The sequence below is a fragment of the Taeniopygia guttata genome, chromosome 4 (assembly GCF_048771995.1).
Source record: "Taeniopygia guttata chromosome 4, bTaeGut7.mat, whole genome shotgun sequence".
NCBI lineage: Eukaryota > Metazoa > Chordata > Aves > Passeriformes > Estrildidae > Taeniopygia > Taeniopygia guttata.
Genome location: NC_133028.1, coordinates 43518293 through 43533501, shown reverse-complemented (window position 1 = coordinate 43533501; position 15209 = coordinate 43518293). Strand labels below are relative to the sequence as shown.

Here is a 15209-nt window from a genome sequence, read left to right as displayed (position 1 = left end):
CAATGGTGTGTATTCTGAAAACAAAGCACTTAAATTTTGCGGAGTAATATTAAGACTGTTTTTCGTTCTCTAACAGCGTTTTTGCTTCTTGTTCTACTTATGTTGGCTTATAAATGAGTGTTTTTTTTCTGGCTAAAATGAGTTGTGCACTATCAATGTGTTTTGTTAAGGCAAACAAATCTAAACTTAGTCCTATTAAATTGTTGGTTAGTGATATAAAACTGAGAGCAAAATGCGGAATTCAGAGAGTGGTGGCTCTGGCAATTGGTTGTCACAGAGCTTTGGACATGAAATAAAGGAAAATAGTGAAAATGTTACTGTTCCAATAAAGCTACTGGAGAAGAGGAGAGGGGCCCTGCTACCCATGGCAGCTGTACTGTTCCCTGTCAGGGATTTTCACATTTTTCTAGCTGATAATGCTGGTTTGGACCAAGTAATAGGCAAAATGAGAAGGCTTTTGAACTTAATTCAGAATGCTGCAGGTGATGTGATTTTGTCTTGTGATTCCAAGTTACGGTTTCAGTATGTTCTGGTTTTTCCACTTCCCATACTGGAAGGAAGAGTAGTGAGTGCTCAACACTCAGAGCCTTAGAACAGGGGGAAGGAAATTGTGTTGCTTTGCTCTTTCCATCTGTACTCCTGAGGCAGGTGTCACCTGCCTCCAGGAATCCCAGGCACATTTTTGAAGCTGTAGCTTTTGTTACGTGCATATCTGAGGACTGTATGTTGCCAAAAGGTCAGTCCAAGAGGAGTGGGGGAGAGAACAAGAACTTGGGATTTTTTCAGGCTTTTAAATGTATTGTTTGGAACAGTGCATTGCCACATAGGTGTTCTGGAAAAACGTAGGCTTTGAAATGTGATTTCAGGTGGGGGAAAAGCAGGAAGGAAAATACTGTGCATCATCCTCTCTATTCTCTCATCAAATACCAGCTGAAAAATCATGGAGCATGAAAGCAGCACTCAGCAGAGCACACCTAAATTATGTGCAGGCTCAGCCTGTGTCTTCCTCATGATGTCACACTGAGAACCACAGTGTGTGTGATGCCCTGTGGTGACAGCTGCTTGCTGCAGGTAGCAAAATGCAATAGGATCTGTAGGTGGTGAGTGTGAGGCACACCCAAGTGCAAAGGCTTGACTAACTGCTAAAATCATCTGGATTCTCTGAGGGGTTTGGACTACTTGTCTGGGGGTGGGGAGTTTGCAGAATGAGATCTCAAATTGTCAAGTAGAAAGCTCAGCTTTCCACAGCATAAGACAATTAAAATGCCATCATGACTTAATTACAAAAATTTTATTGGTTAAATACATTCTTAATTTACAGAGGTACCATAACAAACTTACTGGACTTAACAAAGATTTATTCAGGATACTGTTCATTGTACACAGAACAAAGATATCTTCCTGAAGATATTTCTAGAGGATGGGTCAAACAAAATATTTTGGTAAGTGAGGCTTTTAGTCTAATGCATGGAGATCTAGCTAGATTTCAAGGTTACTGCTGGAATTTGCTACTACATTGCAGTTAAGATTTGCACCCCACCTCATTCTCGGCTTTTTTGTACCCCTTAGGAATTTCATGTGATCTGTGTACGGTCTTACGGTGGTGGTGTTGGGCATTGTCTCAGGACAATCCTGCCCTGTAAAAGCCGAGCATCTCCCTTGCTTCAGCGTTCGCACAGACGCCGTGTCAGCTGCCTGCAGCCATGCGAGCAGCCCTTAGATGGCACTCGGTGCTCTGAGTAAAGGCCTTGCTGCTACTCCTGCCCTGCCCACAGGGAGGAGGAGATTACATACAGCAGAGTGGTCTTGTCAATGAACAGGCACTGACTTTAAACATTCAGTGAAGTTACAAAAACAAGCGGTAAAGACACAGTTATAAAAATGGAAAAGAGGAAATTGAAAAAAAATACTAAAAAATCAGTTCTACTTTTGAGAATTGTATCAAAATATTAGAAAACTGCCAGACAAACAGTAAGTAAACATCATACACTTCAGCCTCATCTACCACCACACTGGCGTGGTATGTCTTTGAAGGATCTTGGATTTCTTTAGGAGACTACTGGTTTTTTTGGAATAAACAAGAACCTTAGAATCTCCAAACAGGAAAACTTGGGAGAGCGGGAAGGATTGTCCTTGGCTGTGGACTTCCACATGATTCCACAGGAGTTCTGGACAGGCTTGCTGGGGCTGCTAAAACTGAGTAACAGCTGTAGCCATTGTTGCATTTCCAACCTTCTAGAACAGCACGTACTTCAGCATTTTGTTTATCATGTTAATCCCTAATGGAAGTAGAAGTCCAGTTCCTCAGCTCATTAAAACTTTGTGTGGTCTTCATCTCCTGGCTGTGTGAAGGGTCCTGGTGTGTAGTTCAGACACAGCAGAACACAAAGTGGGCGCTGTGTCTGTGCAGGTTCTGCAGCCTGGCAGTGACTGCTGGTGAATGGTGCCGAGGCCCTCATGTCTGCACTGCAGGTCCCTCAGGCTTGCTTCAGGTGAGCTCCAGTCTGCCACTGGGACTAGATGCCCATTCCTTGCTGTTCCAAAAGGGAATTGACTACCAGAAGTTCCTAAAATGTGAAGCTACCTCAATCACACCCATCTTAGTTGGTCAGTCAAGCTACACTGCTGCTTTTTACCACGTGCCTTGGTTAGAGCTGTTTGGAGTAAGCTCTTGCCAGGCATGTTTTCCTTATGCCTCGACAGACCATTTATAAGGATGCTCAGTGTATCTGGTATGTGGCAACAAACTGGAAACTAATCCCACGTCTGCTGAAAACTAAACCCAAGGCTGTATAATATCCTTCATGTTAAGGACAGGAATAGTGTTACTGAAGTATGTTCCAGTACTTGAGTGACAAATAAAATGCAGACTGGGTGAACACTGGCTTTCCACTTCCATGAGGGGAGTGGAGGGGCAAATAGTTGGAATAGTGCAGCTCCTCCATGGCTGGGATCTGAGAAAGCTCAATAAACAGTCTGTTGCTAACAGTCAGCTAGGAGAGAAGGGTATGATGGTGCTCAAAGAACAGTGGGCAGTAGGAAGAAACTAAACCTGTACTTACAAAGTATTTTGGGGAAAGCGAGGAAGGTGTAATATGATTCATACCAATTTAAACAGAATTCATTAAGAGGCAAAATACTCACAAATTTTACTTTTGTGATCTTGCTGTATGATCAGCTTGGGCTAAGAATAGAAGGATACTACACAAGGATTTATTTCTCCATTTCCCCTCTTACGAGTAGTAGACTGATACCTTTCTACTATGAAATACCAGTTATTTTTCTTATCCTCTAAATCATAAAACAAGTGGATTCTACTGCTAATGTGGAACTCAAGCAGTAATAAAACCTGAATATCAAACTTCATCTACATACTGAGTGCTGTAATTATATATTAAAACAAATTTTAAAGTTTGGATCTTAAGAAGTTCAAAGAAGGCCAAAGCAGCTTGTGTTATGCAGACTTTGTGCATGATAAATATAATACCAGAGCGTAAACATACTAGAATGCTATATAAGTTCAAATGGTGTTGCACCACAGTATTTCCCTAGTTGGAAATGGCTAAAAAGCCTGCTTGTTTTGCTCTCTGAGCATTCATGAAATATGATTACATACACCGTCACAAAAGACTCAAATTTTCTTATCTGACTTCAAGATACTACTATGACTGTCTAGAAAAAGTAGTGCAAAACATTGATAATCAACACTCGTTGATGTCTTTGCTGTGCCTTTAGGGTAAAAAACATTCTCTCCCACATGCAGGGAGTAGTAGAAAGGCGACACTTCATGGTGTTTTTAAAATCTGAACAAAGTTCTTGGGAAATATCCCAGACTTTCCTAGTATCTCTCCACTCATCCAGTCCTCATCTACAGGTTCCAGCTCTGTTATCATATCACCTGCCTGTAAGAGAAGGAATAATGTGAGTCAGTACAGCTTACTGTGCAATCTTACTGAGCAATGTTAATGCATGCAGAGCTGATCCTATTTAGAAACAATATCAATCAAAGAGAAGAGGAGTAAGATGTGGCCAGTCTCTTCTGTTCATTTCATCTCTTGGAGGTAGTTTACCAAACCAGCTGAAGCTTCTCTTAGGCTCAGTACTTGTCTATGCTGAAAAATCATCTTTGGAGGGACAGAAGAGCACTGCTGGATAGTTTCTCACATACCTTTGGCTCTCCAGGTGTGTTAAGAGCTGGCTCATGGGCCCCCTGCTTTAGTGCTTATTTGTGTGTGTTTCCAGGGTTTATTTTCTTATAACACTGGAAAGATTTTTTTTTTTTTTTAATTTAGTCCCAGTATTTTCTAGCACTTGGAAACTTTCCCAAAAAGAAGAAAAGCAATCTAAAAGCTCAGTATGGCCATTTAAATTGCAGGTCCTGTGTTTGGTCCTGGTTCTTGTTCTCACTGTCCCATGCCACACCCTTCATCTGAAGTACTGGCCTTTCTTTCAGTACCTCTATTTCTCTTTTCCGCTTTAAAGAATCATCTATCCTTTCAGTATTTCAAGCTGCTAATGCTGAAACTATTTTGCTAGTTTTAGAAGAGAATATACTGTTTCAGCTGCTAGTAAAGCTAAAGATTTGCTTTTGAGAACGTGGTTACCTAATTCATGACTTTGAACATCAAGGGCACTCTGTTTCTTGTTCATGTTAATACGATCTGGGCATCCAGCACGTATTTAATTTTTCCCTTGTTCCCATGGCAACTCTGTGTTCCCAGTTCAAGATGCTGCTGTAGTAGGTTTCCCTTAGAGGCCTGGCTGCTGTAGTATTGGCACTCTCACCATCAACTCCTACTCAAGAGTTTTCTTTCTAGTCCAAAGAGAGGCTCCCTTGACCATATCAACTAATCAGGAACTGAATGTACTGCAAAATAAGGTTTATTTATCTTGTCATGTTAATTAGATCAGCGAAGTCTGCAACTCCTGAGCTCTTTTCAGTGTCTTAAATGAAGATTTTTGCTGATAGGTAATAGGACTGATAAGGAAAAAGAGAGACCACTCACCAAATGTGTTAATATCTATGAGCTTCATCCTTCTTGTCTAAAGCCTACATTCACAGGGGATGAACTTTATGTTTTAGCACTCCTTAGGAGCATGAGACCTCTTGAAAGTTGGTCTAAGAGAGGTACTTACTTTGAAGGAAAGCTCATCTTCATTTTCTCCATGAAAGTCATAAAGAGCTTTGGCTTTTCCTTTCTTCCCTCCTCCAGGCTGTGACAGCTCTACTCTGGCTACAGAACATGGACAAAATAAGTTAGTTGCATGGGAGTGAAATGAATCTCTGTTCCTGGAGAAGTTTCCTGTCATTGTCATGTCCTGCTATTGTGCTACAGGTTGTCCAAATGTTATTGCTACTGCTGTACCAAATTCACTGTCCTGCTGGAATAAAAAACTACTGCCACCAGTTCATTTTTTAGCATTAAACAGTCTCACAGATGTGCTTCTAAGCAGACTAAATTTAAAACTCACTTAACCTAAACTTCCCAATGGTGACACATAATAAATGTTGACTTTCCCTCTTTCTGCTCTAAGATGAAGCAGCATCAATACACCTGAATTATTCCTTAAAGGTGGCTCAATGGCCCTGTTTTGCATGTGCTCAAACCACGCTGAAAAACAGTCTATAGTCTGTGTAACCTCACAGATTACTTACTGACTAGAACATTATACTGCTATTATTAGAGAAGCTGGTTCAAAACTTAAGTTTAGCTTTAGACTACTGAAGACTCTGGTGGTGTGTGAGTTGTTCATGCAGTTGATGTTGTGTTCTCCCACAGCTGTCATGACTGGCACAACCCAAGGAATAATAAATTGCCATCTAGTAGGAGCACTGTACCTGAGCAGGTCTGAACAAAAACTGCTGGGAAAATCCCTTCCTTTCCATTCAGTCTTCCTCTATACCACTCCAAATCTACTTGTTCCAGTATTTGGATGTAGTCTCCCTTTTTGAAGGATAGATCTTCTTTGGTTTCTGCTGTAAAATCATGAAGTGCTTCACACCACTCTAGTGAGCGTCTGTTGCTCTATTCAAGTTAACAGAAGAGATGCATTAATTTTAGAAGTGTGAATGGAGCCCAAAAACTGATGGATGCTGCTGAAAGCAGCTGTACAGCACATGGCTGTCCTGACACCCTCCCAATACAACAGTGCTGCTGCAGATGTAGACTAGAATGGCATTTCAGCAATTACCACCACAGAATTTCATCTAGGCTCAGCCACATTCCTTTTTATCTCTGGTGGCAGGGGAAAGGATTAATAAATTCAAAATTAGATCACTTCAGCAATACTTAAAATAGAACTAACAAGAATTTCCTTCATCACAAAGGATAAAAATTTACCAATGTTAATTTGTCAGAAGTTCTGAATTCTATCAGCTTAGGCCACATGTCAGAATTGAGGCTGTGACAATATAGCATTGTGTGTTGTGGGAGTGGTATCACGTTCTGCAGTTACTCTCACATTAATATAATAGAGTCTCTGTAAATCTGTACATAAATTCTAATCCTCACCTATAAAGTTTTATTACCTGAGGAAGGGAAGATGAAACCTCCACCTTATTCTTCAGTGCTGTTTCTGTACCTACGTAAGTAAAGCGCAACTTAAGAACAGAAGCAGTGTCTATTCAGAATGTTACTAATGACAGAGATTTTAGATATTTGAAGTCATTATTAAGAATGGCTTCTCAAGTAGTCCTACTGTTAATTTTGAGGTTTTTTTAATCAGTCTTTCCTCTCTTTTTACCTCCTCTCTGCAATCACTGTCCTTTTGGAATTTTCTCCTATATGCTGCCTATTTGCTTTAAGTACAAGCCCATGCTCTGGAAGATTTTTGCAAACATATTCATACCTGTTCCAGGTAGGTCTTCAATAACCTCCACAAAGTTCAAGGGGAAAATTCCAGACGTGCCTCTGAGCTCTCCTTTGGCCCACTCTTCATTTACATATTCTTTCAGGATAATAGTTTCACCTTCTGAAAAACTGAGCTCATCTTTCTGATCTCCAATGTATTCAAATCGTGCTACACACCTTGGACCTCTGCACAAACAAAAGAGAAAATGATTTTGCTTCTTTATTATTACTGTCTATTTAATAATAAGACAGCATTGTGTGCGATATACGGATTGATATTTTAATTAAAATGATAAAAGATGCACTGAAAATAGGACAGGTGTACAATTGGGGGCCAGCCCTGGTTCTTATCTCTGCTTTCTGAGGAGAATGAGTATGGAGTCTGGAGAACTCAGATGCAATTTCTGCATCCCAGTTGCTGGCTGTTACAGTATTTTGCAAAAGACCCTATTTCCTTTCCAAGCAACAATAAACCCCCTTGTTTCTTGGTCACCTGTCCAGTTTAATACTAATACCTTTGCCGATATCCAAGCAAGTGTCCTGATACACTTTTCTAAGAGTTTGATTATTTTTCGAGCTAGCATCCCATTTAGATGCACTCAAACATGGGTGGGGGGTGATGCTGTGTATTTGTCCCAGATAGATGGAGGTTTCATAGGAAGAAGCTAGTTTTTATCTACTTTAAAGTAGATGAAACTTTTACTTTATTCTTTAAAACCCATCCCTATAATCTTATAGGGAAAAAAGCTTATCTAGCAAAGAAAGAAACTTCAATGCATCTGATAAATTTTATATACTTTGGTACAGCACTGAAAAAAATCCTAATTATTTTTCCCCTGACTTAAATAAATTTCATTACTTAAGAACCTAGTAAATTAAATTTAAGAAATTAACGTAAGAAATTTTTGGTTTATCAGAAGTGCCATGCTGGAAAAAAAAAAAGCATTAATTTAATTAAAAGGCTTTAATTCTTTCTATATATTCATAGCACACAAACAAAGTAAATAGCTTGATTCCCACCCCTGTCCCCCACTCAGTATCTTTGCAAATATGTTTCTTTCAGGACGGAGCTAGATATTTTTGTTTCTTTCTTAGCTGCAGAAGCAACTTTTTAAAATAAAGTTTTGTTTCTGACAAACCAAGCTTCATCTAAAGAACAACTGAATGATCCCACTGACACTAGTTGCTCCTGCCTCTGCATGAATTTGCTTTAATTCCTGGAATGAATGATTATGAAATCCAATAAACATCACTGAGAAATAAACAACATGAAAAATCATTTATTGCCTACAAAAATTAGTAAAAGTTGTTTGAAATTCAGAAATGAAAGTGCTGGAAATTCATTTGATAATTTGGGGGGAACTTTTGTGAACACCTGCACACCTTAGGACACAGAGATTTCTCTGCTTAAAGTACCTCTCTGTTCTGTTCCACTCTATCTTTTACATGAGTAGGAGCCCTACCACGTTCAATCTTGTGAGGAAAATGGAAGAAAGCAGCAAGGTGAGGAGCAAAAAGAGTCTTAATAAAACATCATAAACAGGGTTTTAAAACATATAACTTAATTTTTACAATGTATTTTGGTGAATAAATTGTTAACCCTATTAACCTCAGTGCAGAGAACGCCTGCTTCAAAGTCAATATTTCTTTTTCATTCCTCATAAATCAACATGAGAAAGCAAATAAGATTCATCTGACTCACTTGATACATCGTGATGAAGAGGGTGTTTTTTTCTTGTTGCCTTCTTCTGGAACATCAATCTAGTAAGACAATAAAATATATTATATCGTCCATTACAAGCTCATGGCAACTAAACCACAATAAACTTGAAACTAGTTAAAATAATCTGTTTTTCAGATGTGTGACACTCTGTAATCCCTGGCATGCTCTGATATATGACCACATTAATGTAAATTTATGCATGTTTTCTCATTTTTTAATCTTATGCAAACGAGCAATATTTAATATTTTGTTTCATGAAGCTGGTTTATTGTTTCTACTTGTAGCATGACTGATTGACAGAATATGTGACTAGATGCTACTACATGTTGAATTTAGATCCCAATTCTCAACTGGTAATTGCTCTCAATTATTTACTAGCACACTATACAACAATAGACAAAACTACTGTTTACACTTATCCCTTCTGGGCTTTGGTAGCCAACTGCTCTCCAAACAAAGACACATCTCACAAATCTCACTTGATCTGGAGAAATACGACTTAAAAAATCTACACAGTATAATCAAATGCCCAACATTCAAGTCCTTTGTAACAGGAGGATTTCAACTGTATTTTTGGTGTGACATGAGGGGTAGTCTGTGAGATATACAGGACTATGAGCTGAGAGGCCCTGGTGAGGAGCTTTGGGTACAGCTTGCAGTTATACCAGCCAGTTCCCATAAAATCAACAGGAATGTTTCATTAGCTTGTGTGAAGCACTGGAGGAAATCACCATGCCTTTTAGGACAAATAAACCCTGCATTGCTCTTGCTGAATGAGCTGATATCTGTGGTGCTCTGAAGGTTCTATAGGAAGCCATAACTATGTATTATTATTAGGTGTCCAGAGCCAAACTACTCCCCAGCTCAATATTATAAAACACATTGTAGTGTATTGTATGGAGACTCTGTATCAAGATGAAATGTGACATGAATTAACAGGAGAATTCACTCAAGTAAATTAGCCTCCTGTACTGCACTCTTTTTTCTTTTTAAAACAACCCCAAATTCTCAAACAGATTTTTCCCCTCAAAGGGTAATCATCTTTTACAACTAAAACAGAAATGCAGCTTCCCTAGCTTTTATGAAGTTCTATCTGTCTGTATCAGTGCTGAATTTGACCCCAAATACTCACTCCACTGCTCCACCATAAAATCAGCCAATCAATTTAGCTAACACATCTTTCTTGTGAAAGTGAATCAAGCATGGTTCCATTACTACTAACTATGAGTTTAGTTTTTATTCTTCGGCACTTCTCAGATATTAAAATTTTTCTCCAATACCACCACTACAAACTAAACAGACACCCTATCCTCTCTGGTGTCTACCAAACTGATGCAGCAGCAGGGCTCACTCTGCCAGCTGTGCTGGCCCAGAAGTGCTGCCACAGACACTCCCTGTCCTAAGTGCCAAGCCATGCACCTTCCCAGCATCCTGGTGTCACTCTGGCATTCCTCCATGTCCATATGGCTGGTGTGGGCAGCCCAATGCCCTTTCCACTGTCACAAAATGGACTTCAGTCTCAGGTTTGCAATAGGTTTGACCCAGCATCTGACTGCAGGGAACCATACTGTATCCCTTTTAAATTAATTACCATTGGGCTCCAAAAGAGCACCTGTCTCTTGCCTTCCCCTCACTGTCAAGTGTCACAATGAGGAACAGGATTGCTCTAAACTGCTCATTTGCAACAACACAATCTCCTTGCACTGTGCCAGAACAACCATTTGTGCAGCCACTCAGAAAACCACTTAGGCAAATTAATCCTGTTGGAAAAAAAGTATTCTGGGAAGAAAAAAAACCCAACATGGTTTCAAATTGCTACTCTGACCTAGTTCACTACATGGCTAAAAAAGTGGTGATTCCAGTAAAGTTCAAGGGATGAGAAAATGACAGAAGATAGGGAACTGGGGGGAGGCACAAAAATCAGCCATCTTATACCGAGTGTTGATTCTGACATGCAGCTGTCAGAAATAATCTGCTTTGAGGACCCTGAGAAACTATGCATGTTTCCAAGGAGAATCTGGTAAGGGCAATGATTTTCTCACTTGGCATTAAAGAGACAGCAAATTATTCCCCATAACACAAGCTGGTTGTGCCAAATCAAGCATCTTTCTAATACCACACAAACAAGTTGATGAGTCTTCTGTGCTGCCAGTGGGAAAAGAGATTATCTAAACACATAATGGAGTTAAACACACAGGAGCGTTAGTAAAATATAACCAGAAAACAAATGCAGAAGGATCTTATGTAGCAATGTATTCAAATTGTATGTATACATACAACCACTTTAACAAAGTTGGCAGGAAATATCCCCGTGCGATTCCCACATTTTCCTCTGTACCACTCAGTATCAATTTTCTCCAAAAGACAAACAATGTCTCCAGAATGAAGGTCCAAGTCATCAGTATGCTCTGTAAGACAACATAATTTCAGTTAACAGTACTTGTCACACTCACTGATTCTCTACAAGTAAAACCTTCTTAATACAAATACCACAGACAAAACCAGAATCAGTTTTAAAAGTCTTAATTTTGCCTGATAAATCAGTCAGCTTTAACTGAAAGACTGACCCATCTACAGCTAAACCCATTGATTTGAACAACTCTATGTGCAGACCTTGCAGACTGAGCTTCCACACCATTTTTAAGCTCTAATTTCTAAGAAAATTTCCATTTGAAAGTCTTGGAGTAAAACATGCTTCCAGAATATTCACATTTACTTACCTGCAGGAAAATCATGCAGGACTACAGCATGAGGTGCACTTGTGTCAGGAAGTTTTGGAGGGTGGTTTGAATCCTGACAACAACAAATAAATACAAGTAGTTAATAAATCATGGAAGATACTAACAGATTCTCTGTTATGTACTCCTGAATTAATTTTCTGACTTTGGACACACAGCTGTTCTGGTATTGCAGAAGGACATGGATACTGGTCACACAACTATGGGTCTGAATTCTGTATGCCTTTTGCCAGTGTAAACAAGAATACATTTCACCAAAATCTACTTTTGAGCCAGTGAAAGGAAGGAAAGCCAAGCAACTTTTCCAAGGATAGAAAAAGCCTCAGCTATCCCTGTGGGCCAGAAATCTGTAGCACTGATAGCAACACTCATTGCAAGGGCTGTGGACAAATTTTGCACTGGTGCTTGGTACTTTGTGCCACCAGTCACTCTTCCTTGCAAGAGAGAACACCCAACCCAACTGTCCCCCAGCACACTCAGCAGGGACAGCACATATGCCCACAAACATTCCAAGAGGAGCAAGGAAACCACTATGCCTTTGCTTACACTAAGGTAACACTAAGGGGAGATGACAGTTTTGTTGTGGCATCTTCATAAAGAGAAATTTTATTCAAAATTCTGAGCCACCTTCTCTGTCCCACCCACTAGGAATTTTTAGGCTGTACTGATGACAATGATGTGCGAATCACATACAAAGTAATTCACTGTGTACAAAAAAACCAAAAACAACAAAACAAAAAACCAAAAACACCAACAAAAAAACTCCAATATAGATAAGACTCCAAAGATAAGACCTGAGTTACAACAGACAACAACATACTGCACAGAAATCTATTTCAGCTATGTAGGCTTCTGATAATAGTAAAAAAAGCTGCTCATTGCTCTCATTTCCACTAGCTATTTAATATTAATAGGGTCATGTCCTAAAACCAAGTCAGGATCTGTAGAAGCAGAGAGAAGAAATTACTGTCAAGTCTGTATGCCAAAGCCAATTTGCTGATGTATCATGTACAGCACTTCATGAAGTACTGTCTTTTGCTCAATTCTCAGATACTCAGCCAAGGGAGCAATTATTTTCCTATGAGATGGAGGAATTTTACTGGTTTCTCCTCCCTTTTGGCACTCCAAGTAATTACTCTTGCTCTGTTCCATAAGCTGAATGTCCCTGTGCAAATCATCATTATTGGGTTTTGTTTTGGCAGTTGTTTTGTTTTGATTACAGAAACAAGGATTTAATAAATCACTATTACATGTCTCTGTGTAACCTCTGAAGACTAAATATTTGATACTTTACTGCAACAGGAGTCTTGTTCATTGACTATTTAAGCCAGCAGGAAAAAAACACCCTACCTTACAGGAGAGTTCTCCAGTGTTCCTGGGAAGACAATCTTCCTTGGCAACCCCATGAGGCACAGGCAGCTTGAAGAGAAACAGAGGCAAATGGAAAAGATTTTTCACTTCTAAGCACCTCAAATTTTCACTTCAAGTGATAATAGTCAGATGATTGAACTATTTAAACCACCCACTACAGGTAATAAGGAGTCCAGTGGAAGAGGACAGGTTCCTTTGGAAGGCATTCAGAACAGACTGCTGCTGATATGAACTGGCACTCTGAGAAACTCAGGTGGTGTAACCCCCTTTGAAAATGTCTTAGACACCTAACTGATATCACATCATACACTACAAGATATTCAGAAGACACTCTGATGCAGAAACATATTCATTTGTCATGGGAGGGCACTAGAAAAACATCCTGGGAGGAAATTTCCATTGACAGTAAGACTTTGGGGCAGGGAATTACTACTGATCTTCTACAGAAAAAAAAACCTCATAGACAGCACTCTAAATGAGGGAAAGATCAAAAAGGTGGCAATAGAAAGTTTCCACTTCATGCTGATGGAATGTTGATGCTGTTCATGCTATGGCTGTGTGGCTGCTTTTTTCAACAACAGCACTGGTTCAAGCAGCCACCAGCTCTATCACTAGCTAGTTGCAAGTTTCTGGGGAAAGAAAGACCTTCTTTGTTTTTATCTGCAGTGTTGATCCATTTGTATTTAAAATTCCCTAGTAACACATACAATACCAAAACCATTTTTATAAATGAAAAGGGATGGAATCAATAGGATGAAAATGTAAGATTTGCAGTGTTACATTTCTCACTTCTTGCAAGCTTGATTAAGTAAGGTCAACTACTTTATAAGTTCCAATGCTTCCCCAATTTCCCAAAGCATTTTGATATGTATTGGTGAACCAATATACAAATGCAATTATACAGCATAATTTTACTGAAAGAGAATCCAGAACCAGTGACTGAAAAAAGAACCCCCAAGCCCAAGAGCTATGCATTAAAATAATATAATTACATATATACACAAAAATGTACCACACAGATCTATACTTTACATGTATTTATTGCTTTCTCCAGTATTGCCTTCCAGCAGTTATTACTATTTATCTACTAGCATAGTCTAGGGAAGATTATGCTGATAAATGCATTTTGAAAGCCACATAATAGTAACCAACTTTAGAAGGTTTAACTACCTTTTTCTCTGCTATTTTAACCAGTGCTGTTTTATAAAAACAGTGTACTCAGATAGAATATCTCAACTCTCACCATATATTTACTGTAGAGAGGATGACCAGGTTTAGGTCTAGGAGGTAATGCTGGATCTGGATTTTTAAAGACTGCACTTTTTGCTCTCTTGGGTCCCAACCTGAACTTGTTGGTTTTTTTATCAGAAATGGTGTCAGAACTAGATCGTGAAAGAACATCCTTTTGGGAGGAGGTCTTGGCTGCAGAGAATTTTGGTGGAGGTGGCCTTCCAGGAACACTTTTAGGTGGGGGAGGTCGAGCAGGTATAATTTTTCCATCCACAGGCCTGAAAAATTGTGCAAAACATTAGAGAAACATGCATATTAATAAGTCTACCACCTCATCCTAGATACAGAGATGCAGTAAGGAAACAGGATTTGTGGTGACCTGGGCCGTACAGTGTGTAGTATCTGAAGCTTTCCAGGAATACATGAACTCTTCAGATACTGACTGGGACCAGATGATCAAGTCCTTAGACAGATCCTTTGTCTACATATTTCCAAGTCTGCTCACCAACAGCCTGCCAGCTTTCTGGGGAGCCCACTAAATAAGAAGGATTTGTTTCAGCAATCCACCTCTAGAACGAGCTTTCACTGTAGCTGCTGCAGGATGAAGTTCTGCTAATGGAGAGCTTTTGTGAAAGCTGGTCTTCAGGAATCAACCTAGCTCATTCCTTGGGATGTCACGTACCTAAAGTGACTCTGATGAAACTCATGACATATCACACCACTTTGCACGTTGCCATCAATAGCAGAATTTATCATTTTTTATGCAAAAGATGTCTACCAGAGAAAGAAAACTCTGGTGAAAACACTCAAGTTCTCTGGCAATGCTAGAGGTCCTGCACTCCTATTTGCAGAAGAGCAGTTTAGAAACCAAAATCAGAGACTAGCAAATGACAACAGTAATATTTACTAGCAATAAATATTACTAGTAATATTCCAAAATTACAGTATCATTTAATTGTTATTGGGATATCTTCAACCAGTTACTGCAAGTTTCTGCTACAACTGTTTTTTTTTTTGTTTCATATAATGTAATTCAGCATAATTATTTGCTCACATACAATCCTCATGGGTCTGCAAAAATTATCAACCCCAACAAGTGTGCATTGGTGGATCTTTAAAGTATCATTCTAACACATTTTGTGAATGTCAGCCATCACTTGAGAAGATACTAGTGGCTCTACTAATGCTCCTAATACGAGTTCTCTGTTACTATTTGAGTATATGGAACAACTTTTAAATGTAAAAATATTTTCCACTTCCCTTCATCATCCATTTCTCCCTTTTCTAGGCCTCATC

General features: G+C 39.2%; 1 protein-coding gene across 6 annotated transcripts in view; it reads right to left on the bottom strand.

Annotated features, from left to right (window-relative positions):
- Nucleotides 1-1276: 1276 nt before the first annotated feature.
- The window catches only part of SH3D19 (SH3 domain containing 19), an 80976-nt gene continuing 67043 nt past the window's right edge, over nt 1277-15209 (bottom strand). For all 6 annotated transcript variants that reach the window (XM_030271528.4, XM_072928480.1, XM_072928479.1 and 3 more), the window contains 10 exons: nt 13927-14191; nt 12663-12731; nt 11295-11367; nt 10852-10982; nt 8554-8612; nt 6850-7037; nt 6530-6582; nt 5840-6026; nt 5137-5234; nt 1277-3902 (listed from right to left, as the gene is read on the bottom strand). In XM_030271528.4, the coding sequence (XP_030127388.4) occupies nt 3786-3902; nt 5137-5234; nt 5840-6026; nt 6530-6582; nt 6850-7037; nt 8554-8612; nt 10852-10982; nt 11295-11367; nt 12663-12731; nt 13927-14191 (1240 nt within the window). In that variant the 3' untranslated portion in view covers nt 1277-3785. The remainder of the gene's footprint in view (nt 3903-5136; nt 5235-5839; nt 6027-6529; nt 6583-6849; nt 7038-8553; nt 8613-10851; nt 10983-11294; nt 11368-12662; nt 12732-13926; nt 14192-15209) is intronic.